Source organism: Alexandromys fortis, unplaced genomic scaffold (genome assembly GCF_014885135.2).
Source record: "Alexandromys fortis isolate MF-2015 unplaced genomic scaffold, M_Fortis_MF-2015_v1.1 scaffold_196, whole genome shotgun sequence".
Classification (NCBI taxonomy): Eukaryota; Metazoa; Chordata; class Mammalia; order Rodentia; family Cricetidae; genus Alexandromys; species Alexandromys fortis.
In genome coordinates this window covers 1,545,231-1,564,132 of record NW_026068078.1, presented here as the reverse complement: position 1 = coordinate 1,564,132, position 18,902 = coordinate 1,545,231, and the positions used below count along the sequence as shown (strand labels likewise).

The 18,902-nt window shown below is 37.4% G+C and overlaps 2 protein-coding genes across 2 annotated transcripts in view; both read left to right on the top strand.

Annotated features, from left to right (window-relative positions):
• Nucleotides 1-18,902, top strand: part of Stpg2 (sperm tail PG-rich repeat containing 2) — a 1,012,587-nt gene that overhangs the window by 472,139 nt on the left and 521,546 nt on the right. The window lies entirely within an intron of this gene.
• LOC126488335 (glyceraldehyde-3-phosphate dehydrogenase-like) lies at nucleotides 11,831-13,098 on the top strand. The gene has a single exon (XM_050121751.1). The coding sequence runs from the start codon at nucleotides 11,901-11,903 to the stop codon at nucleotides 12,897-12,899; it is 999 nt and encodes a 332-aa protein (XP_049977708.1). The 5' UTR covers nucleotides 11,831-11,900; the 3' UTR covers nucleotides 12,900-13,098.

Sequence of the window (18,902 nt, the reverse complement as noted above, 5' to 3'; positions counted from 1 at the left end):
TTTCGACATTATTATTCATTTTCTGCAATTTATTTAGGGGCTGCAGAATGCTTCCTGTTAGCATTTTAAATATTTTCTCATTAAAGAAAATCATAGTATTCTATTATGAATAACACTGTAATGAACATTGAGAGGAAGATATTTTAATGTGTAGTGTTTGCATGTGTGTGGCATGTATGTATGCATGTATGTGTCAAGTGTGTATCTATCTATGCACACGTGGAAGAAAAGTGTTGACATCAAATGTCTTTATCACTCTCACCTTTGTTTTTTGAGACAGAGTCTCTCTTTGAACTTGAGGATTATTGGCTGGCTAGGCTTGTTGGCCAGAAAGTCCATGAAATCTTCCTGTTTTTTCTTCCCAGCACTGGGGTTGCAAGTACCTGATTCTATGCCCAGATTTTTAGATGGGTGCTGGACTTGAAATCAAGTCCTAATGCTTCTGGGACACACCATTAACTGACTCAGTTACCCACCTAATTCAAGGAGGGTATATTTATTTATATTTCGCATATCAGTGTGTATGTGCACAAATGTGTTCAGGTATGTGTGTGTGGTTCTGTGTGATGGAGAGAGAGAGAGAGAGAGAGAGAGAGAGAGAGAGAGAGAGAGAGAGAGAGAGAGAGAGAAGGGAAGGAAGGAGAGAATCATTTGTGGAGGTTTTTTTTTTTTTTTTCATTTGTGGAGGTTTGAAGTTGACCTTGAATGTCTTCCTCTATCACTGGTTAAGCAGGTTCTTCAGCAAGCTTGGAGCTTGCTGCTTTTTGGTTTTGAATGCCATGTCTAGGGAAAAATCTTCATAGTACAGGCAAATACTTTAAAAATATTGTAAATGCCTTGCCTTGGGCACAACATAGCAATAATTAGTGAATTAGGCTTTACAGAAGAGCATACACAGTATAAGCTGGAGGCCGCTGCTGGCTTTGTTAATAAAGTTTGAATTTAACAGCCAGCCTCATTCATTCTGATTCCCTGCGTGGCTGCTTTTAAAGAGCAGTGTTAAATAGCGAAGCCTACAAAGCTGTGAGAATTTCCCTCCTAGTGTTCCAGAGAAGAAATCGCCAGACCCTCTAAAGAAACAGAACTCTGTGCTACAGTTTTCAATTCCAAAAGATATGTATAGGACAGTTTCCCCACATTCTCAACAGTGATTGGAATCACGACTACTCAAACATTTTTCGTTTTCTAGCTAGTCCTCTTGCAGCAGAGATCTGTCGTCAGATGGAAACTCTAGATACGTAACTCTGCCACAAGAGGACTGGCAGCTTAGAAAGCTGCCCTGGAGCTTGGCTATGCTTTGCTCCCAAAAACCTGTTAGTGCCTGCCAGGTGACTCCTTCCTTAAGTTAATGAGTTCTGTGGTGATCAAACCATCAGCTCCCTTGCAATGCCAGGAAATCCGAGAAAAGCATAACTCTGCTCATCGCCCTGTGCAACACGATCTGTTGGAGGATACTGCATGGTTGCAGATGTTTTGCCCTCCAAGAGCACATTTCGATATACACAAAAGTACTTTAGACCAAAACTGAGGTCATTGCATGAAGGTCTGCTGACTTGCTTCACCAAGGCGTTGTTCTGGGGCCACATGCCAGGTGCACAGGGGGTGATCACATTCCATCATCTCCCTGTTTCCCAACCACTGGACGTGAACATGTTACAGGACAGATGATCGTCTTGTAATACAATGTGACCCAATTTGCCAAATAAAAATTGAATGAAAACAGCAGCTTGTAGCAACACCTAAAATATCTTTTGAGTCATTATCTCTTTAATGAGAAGCAGCACTGGACAATTTCAACGCAAATTGTAGTTTAGCATCTCATTAACTGAATAATGGCTTATACACACCATGCATTTCTAAGTACCTGAAGAGCTATAAAAAATGCACATCAAAATGAATCCACAGTCCATTCTTCTATCCATCCTCAGATGGCAATTAAGATCTTTCTGCCCTTTATTATTTCATAATTGCAATTTACTGTTTTATCTTCCTCAGATGTTAAGTGGACCAGAATGAGCTATCCAAGGAGCCCATTTACTACAGTCCTTGGTATTTACATAATTCACCCCACTGTGCCTTATCTGGATATTTGTTTCTCATTTGCCATTTGACTGCAATCTTTTTTTTTCTTGGAGACTTAGGGGGTCTGAAATAAATGATGAGCTAACTATGTATAAGAAAGTCTTCCCAGAACATAAATTACTACTGGGCATCTCCTACTGCCAATAAGGCAAATCTTGCAACTTTTTATTTGAAGCCTAATGAGAACAGCATGTTTCTCTTTTTTAGCTCACTTGGAGCATCCTCTTCTATAAGTGATATTTTCCTTTCAGTAATCAAGTCATTACTAGGCCGATTTCACTTCTTTTGCACAAACTTTGCCTTGTGTTCATCAGTTTGGATCTTTCACCCCAATAAGCCTGGGCTAGTGGGGCTTTTATGACTGATCCCTACCAGGCTTGGATATCTGCAGGCATTTTCCTCCTGCTTCACACTGAGATTGCAATCAATCCCATCTGTTCTTCATCATTAGGAAATCACAGTGTACCCAAAGCCATTCTTCAAGGGAGGTTTTAAACTTTCAAGGCATCATTTTATATATAGATGGGTGCTTTCAAGCTAAGTTTTGGTCCAAATACTAGAGAGATTTCCTTAAGAGAACTTAAGGTACTTTTAGGTAAACCTCTATTGACATAAATGTAGGTTTTCATGTCCTACAATTGCATATAGACATTGACTAAAAACACTGTGTAGGTATCTAGAAATCAAGATATATATAAAAGCCTCACTTATTTGTGTACTAACAAGACAGATGAAAAAGAAAATGGTTTCCTAAGCAATTCTGTCTTTCTCCATGGAAGAGTATTAGGTGACTATTGTGTGAGGAACACAGTTTATGGAATTAGTAAGAAAGACAAGTTGTTTTTCCAAACACAATGAACATGAGCCAGATAATCAATGAGGTGAATTAGCATTCTTTGATTTGGGTTTCAAGCAAGTATTCAACTTAAACATGAATCACGTTTTTAGTAGGCTGTCAGAGTCTAATCAGTACTAAATTTTGGGCATCAATATTAAAATACAATTTTTATAAGTTAGTTAGTATACTGCCCATATTTTCGAGCAAATATAAGGAAACATGAAATTATGAAGCCCTACTAAATAGTGCCTTCTACCTTTATATATAATTAAAAATAAAATTCTCTTACAATTTATTCTATAATGTAGAAATAACCTGAGCACGTACTGATCTACTGTGTGTAGTGTGAAAAATATTTTAAATCAATACTTTCCTTGGTACAATTAATCTTACATAGTTTTATATATAGTGTGTTTCAACTGAATAAAATTTCTTAATCTCGACTCGGTTCCATTGATACTCTTGTCTGTTTTTATGCCAATACTTGGCTGTTTTCAATACTGTAGTTTGAGGTCAGGGATTGTGATGCCTCCAGAAGTTCTTTTATTATACAGGATTGTTTTGGCTATCCTGGGTTTTTTTGCTTTTCCACATGAAGTTGAGTACTGTTCTTTCAAGGTCTGTGAAGAATTTTGCTGGGATTATGATGGACATTGCATTGAATCTGTAGATTGCTTTTGGTAAGATTGCTATTTTACTATGTTAATTCTGCCTACACAAGAACATGGGAGATTTTTCCATTTTCTGGTGTCTTCTTCAATTTCTTTCTTCAGAGATTTAAAGTTTTTGTCATACAAGTCTTGCACTTGCTTGGTTAGAGTTACTTCGAGATATTTTATGGTTATTATTGGGAAGGGTAAAGTTTTTCTGATGTCATTCTCAGCACATTTATCATCTGTGTATAGGAAGGCTACTGATTCTTTTGAGTTAATCTTGTGTCCTGCTACATTACTGATTCACACATCTTCAAAGGATGCTCCATCATGCTACAAGGACATGTGCTCAACTATGCTCATAGCAGCATTGTTTGTCATAGCAACAACCTGGAAACAACCTAAATGCTTCTCGAATGAAGAATGGATAAGGAAAATGTGGTACATTTACACAATGGAGTACTACACAGCAGAAAAAAATAATGAGAGCTTGATTTTTGCAGGAGCATGGATGGAGCTAGAAAACATTATTTTAAGTGAGGTAACCCAAACACAGAAAGACAATCATGACGTGTACTCACTCATAAGTTGTTTTTAAACATAAAGCATAGAAAACAAGCCCACAAACCACAATCCCAGAGAACCTAGACAATAATGAGGATCCTAAGTGAGACATACATAGATCTAATGTACGTGGGAAGTAGAAAAAGATAAGATCTCCTAAGTAAATTGGGAACATGGAGACCTTGGGAGAGGGTTGAAGGGGAGGGAAGAGGCAGGGAGGAGAACAGAGAAAAATGTAGAGCTCAATAAAAATCAACAAAAACGAAAAAAAATTCTTAATCTCTTACATGTGTCAGAGAATGTCTAATACAGAATAATCATAAACTCACAGGGACTGTAAAACCAAGTTTTAGTTAAAACATATTTCTATAAGAGTCTAATGATGTTTCTATTGCAAATATCATTTTCAACTTTAATTTCTCAGTTTTTTTCTATCTACTATCAACTTTAAATCACACCATTTACCAAGGCATAAGAAGACATCTTGTATTTATATTATTATTTCCAATTTTGTGGTTTTTATGGGATTTCTATGTGGGTAAATATGTGTAACTACATCCAAATATGTTTCTTGAGGGATTTTTTTTGCTCTTTTTCTTTTTGTTTTGTGATATTCTTGTTTGTTTAATTTTGTTTTATTATTATTTTTAAGATGTCTGCTTATATCCTAATGAAAATGAGAATGAAAAGATATGGATCTCTGTGAAAAGTGAGGAAGTGAGAATGATCTGGAAGAGTTAGTAGATGAGAAACCATAATCAAAAAACACTGTATTAAAATGTTTTCAATTAAAAAAGTAAACAAAAAATCAAAGAAATTATATAATATCCCGGACACTAGTGACACTAATATGGGAACATCTAAAAGTTGAAAGGATGTAGAATTTGGACAAATTATATTTTCATTATTTATTAATTTCTAAGTAAATATATGATCTAGCTATTTAGATTTATCATATTAAATATACACCACAATCTAATTTCTTCTTAGTATGGAAATTTGCTTTGAAAATAAATATATGCTTCTAGAAATAACACCTGGAATAAAAGTATCTATGAGAAGCAATTAACCCTACAATTTTTCCCACAATTCATTAAGGGAGAAAGGAAAAGGGCAAAAAAAAAATAGAGGAAAAGGTCAGAAACCAGAGGAAGAGCGTGAAGTTGTTTTCTCATTTCCTTTGTTTCAGCCCATGAATATAGGAGAAACTGGGTTGTGTCAACATTCTCCTATAAATTTTCATGTTCCAATGTGGAAGAAGAGACCACATTACAAATAGGTTTCCCTTTTAGCTTGTCTCAATTTGGCTATCTACACATATCAGTAAACATCTGTAAATCTTAGTCTATATCCCAACTCTTCGACTCTTCTCCAGTCAGCAAAGTTTAAAGAATACATAAGTATTTTGTCAGCCTTATGCATTGCCTAATTTCATCAAATTTTCTTTCATGATATCTCTTATCAAAAATCATTCATTTTAATTTAAAAACTGGCATCCTAAGCTACAATTTCATCGCCTCATAAGACATCAACTACCAGCCTACCCAGGTGTTGTCTCTAATTCTTGTAATAATGTGATTCAATCTTTGTGTAACCAACAGCAGAATCCTTTAAAAAACAACCGCAAACAGAATCATTATTTACTTCTTCAGAGTGAATATCAGCAGCATGCATCATCATGTTTGCTGCCAAGCAAAAAATAATATCTATTATGTATTCCCTAATGTAATTTTAGTTGGAGTTAGACAAGATTTGACACATTAGGAGTTTCCTGAATATTGAACTTTATTTAGATTTGATGTTGGAGGTAAGCTATCAAGACAGAATCTATTGCGGGGAAATGATGAGATTTTCTTCAAATTGACTTTCTTGTGAGAGACAGAGGAGGTTCATTGATTGTTCCCACAGTTATGTTCTAACACTAATAACTTACCCATTTATCGCTCTTTCAGTAACTTTCAGGATATAGATGCATTTTAGACTCTGTTGTAAAATCATTGGAACTGGTGAGCTGATCACAAATTAGTCTAGATAGGATCTCCCCAAAGGTTATCAAAATGTAAAACTTTTTTTAGAGGTGATTTGACATTTTAAGACTGTGGGGGTGCTTCTTTTCTATAACCTGCACTTTACAGGTTTGCAGGGAAATTTAAAATAGTACCAGAGACATTAGCAGAGGATCAACATTTTATACTTGCACAATGCCACACTCATGCATATACATACCCAGACAGTTTTGTAGCAAATACTGCTGACTGTTCATATCTGACTTTCTTTCCTTTAGTCACCAGCAAAGTCTATCTGCATGGCTATACATTTATTTGTCTGTCTGTATCTGCATACAAATACCTAAATAGCTCTGTAGCATTTAAATTGTTATTTGTATCTCAATATCTACATCATCTTTCTTTCAGAGCCTCACTTCAATACATCCAAGCCTGGAATAAAATTTATAGTTTATTCTCATAGAAATTACAAGTTGTAACCATGGAAAGTATCTAGCTACAATGCACTTCTTGCATCACACTCATTCACCAAAGAAAAGAATCAATGCACCTTTCTCTCTCTTACTGCCTGCTGTTTTCTGGCGTGTTAATGGCACAGCAGGTGTTGAAGTTGTCACCTTGACTATCAGCTCCAAGGAGTGTTCTCTATGGTGAGTGCTGAATCAAACAATGGGGCATTAGTGACTATGGTTTTTATTGTATTAGCTATCAGATGTCTGCTCCCTAATAATGTGCATATACTTAAATCTCAATATAAAAGTTTTCACATAACGAAATGAGATCTATAAATGGATTGAATACAAGATATTCTGTAAGTGTAATTAAATTTAATTAAGCCTTTCAAATTTGTAATGAGGTTTTGAATCGCTGTGGAATGTGCAAGCCAACCACCAACTGTAGAGTCTCAAGCATTTTGTGGGAGACACCTGGAGAATGTATGTAATAGCGACAGTGGCTTTACTTTCTAGCTTAACTGTTACTAACCGGAGCATAGAGAGGTGAAAATAGGCAGCGATGGCATGCTTGTTGTTGTAACTGTTGCCTTCCTGTAGAGTCTTTTACACATGTGTCTGTTTTCTGGCTAACAAGCTTCCTGTATGAGCATCTAATATTGGTTCTTCCCTGACTAACTAGGGCAGAATGTCAGTGTCCTGGAGTGCCATCTTTCTTTGATTTGCTGTTGTTGCTCTGCATTTTCTAGTTTTACTCTCCTGCTGCTTTTGAACCACTGGCAGCAGGCCTAGCCTTTGACTCTCATCCCTTTGGCTTTATAAATCATGGGAGTTGTCTATTATAAGTGCATAAAAAGAATTTTGGCCTTCTCTTTAATTTTTCTTCCTATGCATATGACCCCTTCCTCTCTCCAAAGTCACGGTACCTCTGTGTCATCTGCCAGGACAGTTGTTAGTAGTAAGTCTTACTCATTGACCTCAGAGGTTGTATATGAGAAATTAACTGCTGAGAACTTATCTGGAACGAACTCCCTTTTTCCAGGGCATTTTAAGTATTGTGCTTCATTATGCTTCTAAGACAAAGCCATGTAACAAATGTAAAGATCAAAAGTATGGTTGGCCCTGGGCTCCCATTCGGTGTTTGCTCTTTCCTCCTCTCACTCACACAGGCTTCTGTGTGGTCACGTGCTGTGGTTAGGAGTACCAGGAGATGACCACAGCCATGACGAACATCAATTTCAGCAGTTGTCCATAGCCAGAAGCAACTGAGGAAAAATTACTTAGCTTTGTAGCTAAATAATAAGAAACTCAGTAAATAAATTTGCCTTAAATAGAATGGAACTCACTAACTGATGTTCAAATATCAGTCAGTACGCTATGCAGATCAGTTACCTTCTTATATATTGTTGAAAGGCAAGAGGGTGGGGTTAATTTTTTTTAATTTTTAAATGTTAAAAAATGAGATTATAATTTAATCACAAGATTTTTCTTCTTTACCTTCCTCTATTCAAATCCTGCCACATATTTTCTTCTTCAAATTCATGGCCTCTTTTGTTATGAATCATTATGTTTTTCACATACATACATATATAACATTCATACATATACATACCATATATTCTTAACTATAACTTGTTTAGTCTGTGTAATGCTACCTGTAAGTATCTTTTCAGGTCTGACCACATGGCAATAGATAACCAATGGGCTCAATATACTCACAACACAAATCTAGAACAGTTTTCAAATTATATTATCAAGGAAGAAAAGTAGCAACCAAACCAATTTGTATTATTTTTCATGAGGTTCTTTTTTATGAGTAATTTCTCTATCTTTATGTCAACATAAAATAATTATCCTATAATAATTTTATTAAAGTGTCAGAACAGTCCAAGAATTAAGTCATTTGAGGAGAATTCTGAGTTCTTTTAAGGAAAGAAGACGAGAGTCTCATGACCTCTGTTTCTTCAAAACACAGAATAGTTCTGGAAATGAGCTTTTCTGATCCTTCAAGAGTGGATAGAAGTGAGTTTACTTCAGGTTGTTCATTACAATTGTCTATTTCTTATTTATATGTCTCTAAGAAAAAAGACTTTTTTTTTTTTTTTTGCCACGTGAGGCTTGTTCTTGTGATTGTACACAGGTTGAACTCATGAGAACTTTACTCAGGTGATTTTTTTTTTTTTTTTGAGATAGGGTTTCTCTGTAGCTTTTGGTTCCTGTCCTGGAACTAGCTCTTGTAGACCAGGCTGGCCTCGAACTTACAGCGATCTGCCTGCCTCTGCCTCCCGAGTGCTGGGATTAAAGGCGTGCATGGGCCACCACCACCCGGCTCAGGTGACTTTTCTTAGCCCTTGGAGTATAAAATGTCTGATGCTCTGAATAAAGTTGCATATTGAATGAGACTTTACTCTGCTTCACTTACCAGCTCCTTCTCCCAGATACCCTGCCTAGAGTGGTGACAATTAAGAATGAAGCTCTTTTATAAGACAATTAGATATTATGCATAAGAGTTTCCTTACAGTTAGACAGCTAGTGTATACTATACAGATGTATTAGTATGTAAGTATGCATGTACTATGCATTAGCATTTATCTATACAATAACACACATTAATTTTATTAGTTATTCCATTATTAAAAAGGAATATATTATAAATAATGCAATATGTAATAATATAATTATTATTAGTTATCCCACTATTAGTGATACTCAGATAAGTAATTAGCTAGTATGTGGCTAAAACAAAAATCAGAAAGAAGTACAGGCAAGATCAAACACTTACAATAAAGTATGAAATTGATTGCTGTGAGGAATGCTACCCCATCTTAAGAAATGCCAAACCTTTCCTTCATTCCTATACTTTCATAATGTCAATTTTTTCAGGGACTTTAACACATTGTTTCTGTTCTACCATCACTTCATGGAGGCTTACGAAACTTTCCCTTGTTTGTTCAAATGCTGCACTTGTTTCTAAGGGCTCATCACGTTAGCTATTTCAGAAGTAGTCTGATTGACACCTGACACTGTTTTAATAACACAATTAGCTTTCCTTCTGAAGTGATGATCAGTCCCCTGCATTCTTGTGGATGCTATCTAAATCATGGTGGCTCCGAATAGTTTTCCATGATCTCATCTCTACCTTATCTACACTCTCTTCATGATGACCCAAAGCTAGCTCCTGCCTTCTTTAACCCCTGGCAAAGCCTCTCATTCTCGCCCTTGTTTCCTTCCCATGTCGTCATTCTTTATCCACCCTGCTACCACAAAAACTAACTCATTATTTTTAATGGCCGTTCCAAAAATAACCTTCTACTTCTCCTCCATGCTCCATTTCTGAACATTCCCCATTAAGGAGCCTTCATTACTGCAGTCAATGCCACAGAGAACTCTTCCCTCTGGACAGTTTCATATTAGAGAAGCCATTCTTAATTCTTTCCTTATCGTTCCCATCAGCTGTGTGGCATTACATCAGAGGAGCTTGGCTTCGTTTGAAAATCACCATCGTTTTGGGATTTTGCTTTTGTTTTTCTTGTTTCCTCTCATCTCTTTATGGCAAGACTTGGTTTTATTTATTTAATATTTTATTCAATTATTTTATCTTTATTAGTCCTTTGAGAATTTCACAAAATTAGTTTTTATCATATTGATCCTCTCCTCTCACCCCCGACTCTCCTCAAGTCCACTCCCCCTTGTCTCACCACCCTTTCTGTATCTTTTTTCCTGCATTAAGGCCAATTTGCACTGCCCATGTATTATTGGATTTGTGTGCTTTCAACTGGAGTGTGATTGGCTTATCAGAAACTACATCCTGGGAAAAAATGACCTTTCCTTTCTCAGTGACTAGTAATTGTGTATAGCTTTTTGGCTATGGGTGGACCTTTGTTCCCAGCTTTCCTGCATGCTAGAATTTGGTCTAGTTTGGGCTTGATAGGTCTTGCCACAATGTCACAGCTACTGTGCCTCTGCTGTGTCAAGATAGGGTTTCCATGTTGTAGCCATCTGTCACCTCGGGCTCCTATAATCCTTCTGCACCCCTGCCATAATGATCCTTGTATCCTATCATTGGTTTTTTTATGCATCACTATTTTTATATGATTCACCCAAGACTTATTTCTATCAACCAAGAATAAAAATCTCACATCATTATTTCTTTTTAAAAGAGTATTAGTTTACCCGAATTATCTCTTTCCTCTTTCGTACTCAACACACACACATGTACACGTGCATGCATGTACATGTGTGTATATGTGTGTGTGTCTTCACACCAAATTCTCTTAGGCAATTATGTGTATTGTAGTTTATAAAGAAATATGTCTATACCATCATAAGTTATATATGTAAACATTTGTAAACATATATATTAATGCGCTGTTTTTGTATGAATCATAATTGTAATGCAAGCTTTAATCTATCCTGTTGATCTCTAAGTCATAGTTCCTAGAATAATTATTCAGAACATAATGAACTTTACCTAAAGGTTTGATGAATGAAGATATATGCCCAGAATAATGCTTATAAGAAATACCTGGTATGCCTGGGAGTATTTACCTTGTAGAAAGATGACTCAAGGGATACACATGACTAGCTGGAATTAAAGTAATCTAAAGAAGGATTGAGAAGATGACTCATTGTTCTAACCTAACCTATCATCTAGTTACCTTTAAAAACACTACAGTAACAGAATATTTCTTACTTTCCTCATTAAGCCATTGCTTGGGACAATGTAATTTTCATGTTATAGATCTAGCTCCTAGTACTATTTTTCCATTTTTTTTTCTTAACTCTCCATTACAGTTACTGAATTACGTCTTGGAAAATGTGAAAGTTGTATTAGGAGAGACAGTATGAAGCAACTTGCTCCTGGGACCATTACATTTTAACAGTAAAAACAATTTTTATTTTTTATTGAGGAAGTTTACTGTCTTAAGCATATGAAAGAAGCACCAGGGAATTTGGGATGGGATGATACAGGCATTTGGGCCCTTTGATCTGATTCATAATCAGGATTATTAGCTTTTATCTGGGACCATAAAGTAAACTGACAACAGGGAAAGTAACATTAGAAATGATTATTTTTTAATATTACATGCATGGGTCAATACTAAAATTTATTTTAAATTAGTGACAGAGCCCCATAGTTATGCATTTATAAGGAAGAAGGTATATTTAATGATAAGATGGTCAAATAGCTGTAAATATTCTAAGCAAATATGTCCTTAAAAATATAAATGGAGCTCTCTGCTCCTGCCTGTTCTAGAGACAGCCGCTTCTTTTCGCGCAGTGCCAGCCTCTTTCCAGAGACACGATGGTGAAGGTCGGAGTGAACGGATTTGGCCGTATTGGACGCCTGGTTACCAGGGCTGCCTTCACTTCTGGCAAAGTGGATGTTGTTGCCATCAATGACCCTTTCATTGACCTCAACTACATGGTCTACATGTTCCAGTATGACTCCACCCATGGCAAGTTCAAAGGCACAGTTAAGGCTGAGTTAAAGCTTGTCATCAACGGGAAGGCCATCACCATCTTCCAGGAGCGAGATCCCGCCAACATCAAATGGGGGGATGCCGGCGCCGAGTATGTTGTGGAGTCTACTGGTGTCTTCACCACCATGGAGAAGGCTGGGGCCCACTTGAAGGGTGGGGCCAAGAGGGTCATCATCTCCGCCCCTTCTGCCGATGCCCCCATGTTTGTGATGGGTGTGAACCATGACAAATATGACAATTCCCTCAAGATTGTCAGCAACGCTTCCTGCACCACCAACTGCTTAGCCCCCTTGGCCAAGGTCATCCATGACAACTTTGGCATCGTGGAAGGACTCATGACCACAGTCCATGCCATCATGGCCACCCAGAAGACTGTGGATGGCCCCTCTGGGAGGCTGTGGCGAGACGGCCGTGGCGCTGCCCAGAACATCATCCCTGCGTCCACTGGCGCTGCCAAGGCTGTGGGCAAAGTCATCCCAGAGCTGAATGGGAAGCTCACGGGCATGGCCTTCCGTGTTCCTACCCCCAATGTGTCCGTCGTCGATCTGACATGCCGCCTGGAGAAAGCTGCCAAGTATGACGACATCAAGAAGGTGGTGAAGCAGGCATCCGAGGGCCCACTAAAGGGCATCCTGGGCTACACTGAGGACCAGGTCGTCTCCTGTGACTTTAACAGTGTCTCCCACTCTTCCACCTTCGATGCTGGGGCTGGCATTGCTCTCAATGACAACTTTGTAAAGCTCATTTCCTGGTACGACAACGAATTCGGCTACAGCAACAGAGTGGTGGACCTCATGGCCTACATGGTCTCCAAGGAGTAAGAAGCCCGCCCTGGAATACCCATCCCAGCAAGGACACAGCAAGAGAGAGGTCCTCGGCTGCTGAGCAGTCCCTGTCCTAACTAACCCTTGACACTGAGCATCTCCCTCACAGTTTCCATCCCAGACCCCCAGAATAGCAGGAGGGGGCTTAGGGAGCCCTACTCTCTTGAATACCATCAATAAAGTTCATTGCACCCCTCAAAAAAATATATAAATGGAAACTAAGAAAGTTTCTAATAAGGCTTTGACTGTCTTGTTATTCTCTAGTCTTCTGTACTGAATCAGTTTTCTCTGACTGATGGAACTTCCAGGGAGCAGACATGTAACTAAGGTCCTCCTAAATGTAGAGAAGAAGAGTTCAGAGAGAGCCCCCATATTTGTTTTAATTAAGAAAATGAACTTTACTATAAAAACTTGCAAATAAAACACATTATATACCAAATTTCATCAGACCCAAGTCTGCACATCTCTGTAATGCCTATACAGTTAGTAGGGCATTCTCTTTCATTTATTAGGCATAAAATTATATTTGGAAAGTATAAAATCCAGTTTCACATCATCAGAATGTTCTTTGTAGAGTGACTAATCATTTCAATAATGAAATGGCACACTTTGTGTTCTATCATCAATATATTATCAATATTATCCAATAGTAAAATAGCTGGCATAATGTGGACGCTGACCTATATGTGGGCTAAGAGAAGGATGAAAACAGTCAGCCCTTCTCTGTGTGACAACATGGTTCGAAGATAGGACAGGAGGAACTTCCAGCTCAGTTCACTATCATTCCGAGTGCAAGTCACTCAAGTCACAGAAATACCTGCCTTTGCGTTAATTAACCTGAAATCGCCTTTGTCTAAAATGTTTATCAGTGCTCAGGAGCTGTTTTAGCACCTAGCAAGCTACATGAATTCAGAGAAGCAGCGTCTCTCATTTATTACACCTCATCACGGTGCCTGCTGTCTATTCTAAAGGGGAACAGATAAGTTAATTCATTTAATATTCTTATCAGCACCATTAGAATCAAACGGCTCTAAATGTGAACATTTCTAATTAAACTCCGTGCTTTAAATCTGTTTCAATGATTTTTCTAAGCCGGCAACCTTTACTTTCGAGGAGGCTATTGTTTCAATCCATTGAAAGTATAACAGAAGTTGTAGAGTGAAACACTGAAAAATTACGCCAGAGCAGTGGTTCTCAACCTGTGGGTCAGGACCCTCAGGCTACTCTGTGTCTCCCAATATATCTACATTACAATTTGTAACAATAGCAAAATTACAGTTATGAAGTAGCAATGAGATAATTTTATGGTTGAGGGTCATCAGAAGATGAAGAACTGTATTAAAGGGTTGCAACATTAGAAAGGTTGAGAACCTCTGACCTAGAAACAGGGATGAGAAGAAAGAATAAAGACACAGAATGAGATAAACTGTCTTTTGACTATCAAGTCTTTTCCCCAGTCAACTGAGAAGCCCAATGCTTAAAAGGAATTGTTATTTCCAAAAATGCTCTGGACCAAGACAGTAAAGTGGAATAAAGTGTGTCTTTCCCAATTCTGCAAGCATTTGTCTGAAGTAGAACATTAATTTTGGCTACATATCCTTTATAGTTTGAAAAAATAAAATAAACAGAAACACTCATTATTTTATAGATATTCTACTGGATCCTTTAGATTGAAGGTATAATAAATTGTAAACAAAACAAGATTCTGCTCAGGCACATGGTATTCTGTAGTGATCCCAAGGAAGAGACCAGAGTTCAAGAGACACACCTTTTCTCCTCTGGCTCAGTATAAATTACCCTGGAATCTTTTCTGCTAGGCAACACTCAAACACTCATCTTGATGGTTCAATACATCTTCAATGAGTCTTTACTGAGTTTATATTCTAGTAAATCCCAGGAGAATAAGCAAAACCTATCTGTTTTGATATAGGTTCTCTAAGATCTAATGAGTGAACCAGATACATAAACAGTATAGAATTGCCCAGATAGAAGTATAGTAATACATAATATGTAAGTATATTATATATAATCTATATTATATAATATAATAATGAATGCTTGGAGAACAGTTGAAATGAGCTTATTTCCTTAAAGCCATTGTCCTTACTGTCTTAGGAGTAAAACATTTAATGAGTTTGGTGCTAATCCTAGAGCCCTTTAATCTTTCTAAGAACCTACTCAATTACTGACCCCTATGACTCCTACATTGCTCATTCTTGATTAGTAGTATATATTTTCAATTGGTTGAAGGGAATCAGTGGTCAAAGACATTTTGACAGGAAGAAGTTCAGGTTCTGAATAACTGGCCTCATAGGAACAAAACATACCAGAAAAGGTACTTCCAAGAGTCTTCCAAGATCAGAGGAGGTTCCAATCTTTGTATCATCTTGTATTTTCAATACCAGCTGCCAAATTTCTATTAATGCTCTATATCAGAGCCTGCATGTTAACTTTATCATTATCTGTCAAGGTTGCGCAAATGGTACTACTATTCAGCGTTTCCCTGACAGTCTACAATGGACAGTGGCGGAATTAAGCTGAGCGCAAACTGCTCAGTGCACAGGCTTTTCCTATGTCATGGTTCATTCTAATTACAAATGATGAATCCCTCCCTTGCAATGGCAAGCAATTTGTTTTCCGTTAACAAAGCACAGGAAAAAAAATCTATGTGATGTGGGACGTATATTGGAACATGATGGTTATAAGAGCATGCTGTGTCAAGAGAAAACAGTAAAGCTCTTTCCAAAGGGTGTGGTTTAAAAGGAAGACCAAATGCTCAAACAATCAGGGCATAATTTATCATTTCAATGAGGCTAATGAGAAATCTGTGCAGTGAACTGTGTGACAATGTTAAGCATCAACTGAGTGATTAAGGAGTGGAAAATTGAGAAAAAAAATAAGCATAGCAGGTTCCTTCGGGTTCAAAAGAGAGTTTGACAAACCCCTCCAAAAATAACCGTTTCCTTTTAGGTTTATCATATTCAGCAGTTTAAAATATGAAAGTTATTCTGTTCTTGAAGCAATGCTATGACTGTAAAGTGATTCGATTTTTATATAATTTTAGTCGTTATGAAATACAAATATATTTAAAGGATTTTGGACTTTTTTGTGACCAAAGCATCATGAAAATTGTTTTGCAGTAATTTAAAAAAGTAGAAGAAAAATTCACTAATGTTAGGATTCAGCTTTATGTTGGCCTGGCCCCTGTCACCTGGCAAAATGCACTCAGGCAGTACTTTGGTCAGTCTAGGGTCCTATGGCTGCTACGTCAGCATGTAGTCTGTGCATCACTATGTAGTCTGTGTACATGTATTAAGCTCCCTTTGAGAGACAAACTCCACACATTCCAGCTCTTTTTCCCTGCCACCCCTCTGAAGAAGCAGGCAGGTCTTTGCACTGCCCCCCCTTCTCCCTTTCCCTCTTCCTTCCTCTGTGTCTCTCTGTCTTCCCACAAAGCCACTCTGCACTCCACTTTTCTCCCTTTGGTGCCCTCAATAAAACTCTGCACATGAGCAAGGTCTGCATGGCATGTCTATCTCCCAACTGCCACCTGACTCTGACTCTCACCTCCTGTGTTTTGAACCCACCCGCCAAGGTCCAATCTCACATTGTGTCATAACACTGGTGTTGTGACTAGGATCATAAGATTGGTGCAGAAATGCACAGACTGCATGTCAGCCATAGGACCCTGGGGTGGCCAGAGCACTGCCTGAGTGCATAATGCTGAATCCTAACAATAAGTATATTGTTAAGTATACTTGTTATAAAAATCTATTTTATGTATAATACTTGACTACTTAACAAACATAGGTTTTCATTGATAATACTTAAAATTGTATAGAACATCTATATAATATCACCTTTTATACGATTGATTTATAGCATCTGGTATCTAATTCATAGAACTTTAAAACTCCCCTTTCTTCTTAATTCTTTAAAACAGGAGATGATATTTGATGATTTATGCTAAATTAAATCACAGCAACAGATCATTAAAGGAAGAATATTTCCCTTAAACTAGGCGGATATCGATTGAAATCCGTAGTAGTGTATTCTAACTAGGGAGTTTTGGGTATGTTTCTGAAATTCTCAGAGCTTTCTGAGACTGCTTTTCATCCTGTCCAGATATGATTACTGATTTCCAAGAACTTCAAGCATGCTTATTGTACATCCCTGGAATTCTTGCACTGCAGAAGTCGAGATTTGAGTGGAGATTTTTTTTAGTATAAATAAAATGAATGCTATTTTTGAGAGGATGTTAACATTTAATACAAAATGAATAAAAAGGTTTTTTTGTTAGGCATGTTTCTCATAGGCCTTACTTGGGTCAATAAGTAGAGGACATTTTAAATATCAAATTAGTGCTATGTGTTTTTATTTGAAGCATGTAACAATTATTTATCCATTTCAGTAAAGCATCATGCCTCTTGAAAAATCTTTGTGTGTATATATATATATATATGTGTGTATTTATATGTATATATATATATATATAAATATATATACACACACACACTAAAACATGATTTGGGAAATGTTTAAGAAATGTAATAAATTAATAAATGAAAGAATGTAAAATTACTTAATTTACAACAATATTATATACAATGGTGATAGAAATGTGACTCATATTTGTTATTTCTGGAAATAGAAGCCTTTGGAGTCCCTATAAATCACTGTAATGGGGGGATATTTATATACCTGTGGAACACTCTCAACCTGGAGGCATCACCACATTCAATTTTAGTTTATATTGTCTGATTTTATTGCTTTGGATATGTGATATAATTGTACTCCTGTAAAAAAAAATAGAAGTAACTTTAAAGATGAACACTTGAAATGCCCATTCTTAGAAATTTAAGGCCTAAAATGAATAATGATTATCTTCAGCATTTTAATGTAAAAAATAAGCAATGACATGAGAGACAAAGTTAGAATTTAGCAACAGTTGTAACTGGCAAAAGCTCCCTACCTGGAGCTCACTAACCTGGGGCTAACACCTTCCATCTAATCAAAGTTTGTATTCTAGTTCTAGACACAGTTACTCTTCCTCTTTGTCTTTCTCCTCTCTCTCCTTGCCCCATCCCTCTTCCTCTGAATTCAATTTCTACTTTGAGGAAAATTACCACTGTTCTTCCTCTGATAGTTGAGCCTTGTTGGATAGTTTTGCTTTACACATAAATGAACTTGAACTTTTGTTGACAAGTCCCAAGGGTTGAGTCCTGCAATATTTGGTTCTTTCTATCTGTCAAGCTTTCAGGAATCATCCTGTGGCTGTAGATCCACTGTAGCATCTACTTTTTATCCTTCAAGGGAAAGAAACAATGTACTTATAACTACAGAGCTGGTGGGTGTCTTGGTTTACTTTCTGTGGCTAAGATAAAATAACATGACTAACAGCACATTGGCGTGGATTCATTTCATTTTACACTTCCAGTTCATAATCCACCACTGAGGGACATGCACAGGTGACATTTTTATACAGTCAAGGACTCCCTGCCTAGGGAGGGTGCATCACCCACTGGACTGAGCCCTTCCACACTATAGTACCTCTCACAGTGGACTGGGCTCTCCCATACCAATCAAGACACTCACAGAAATGCCCACAGTCAATCTGATTTGATCAATTCCTCAGTCGAGGTTCCTTTTTCCAAAGCTACTCTGGTTTGTGTCAAATTGACAATAAAAAGTAAACAGGGCAGGGCAGGGAACCCTGATTGCTCTTTGGGCTGACGAGGGAGGGGGACTTGATTGGGGGAGGGGAAGGAAAAGGGGAGGCGGCGGTGGGGAAGAGACAGAAATCTTTAATAAATAAATAAATAAATAAATAAATAAATAAATAAATAAATAAATTTTAAAGAAAAGTAAACAGCACATCAGACCTGAGCTATCGCTACGATCATGTATTGTGGAATCCTCACTCTGGCTATGTGAGGCTTACTACCTTCACCTGCGAAATGAGAACCTGCTGCAAATGAACTAACATCTGCCACACATGCA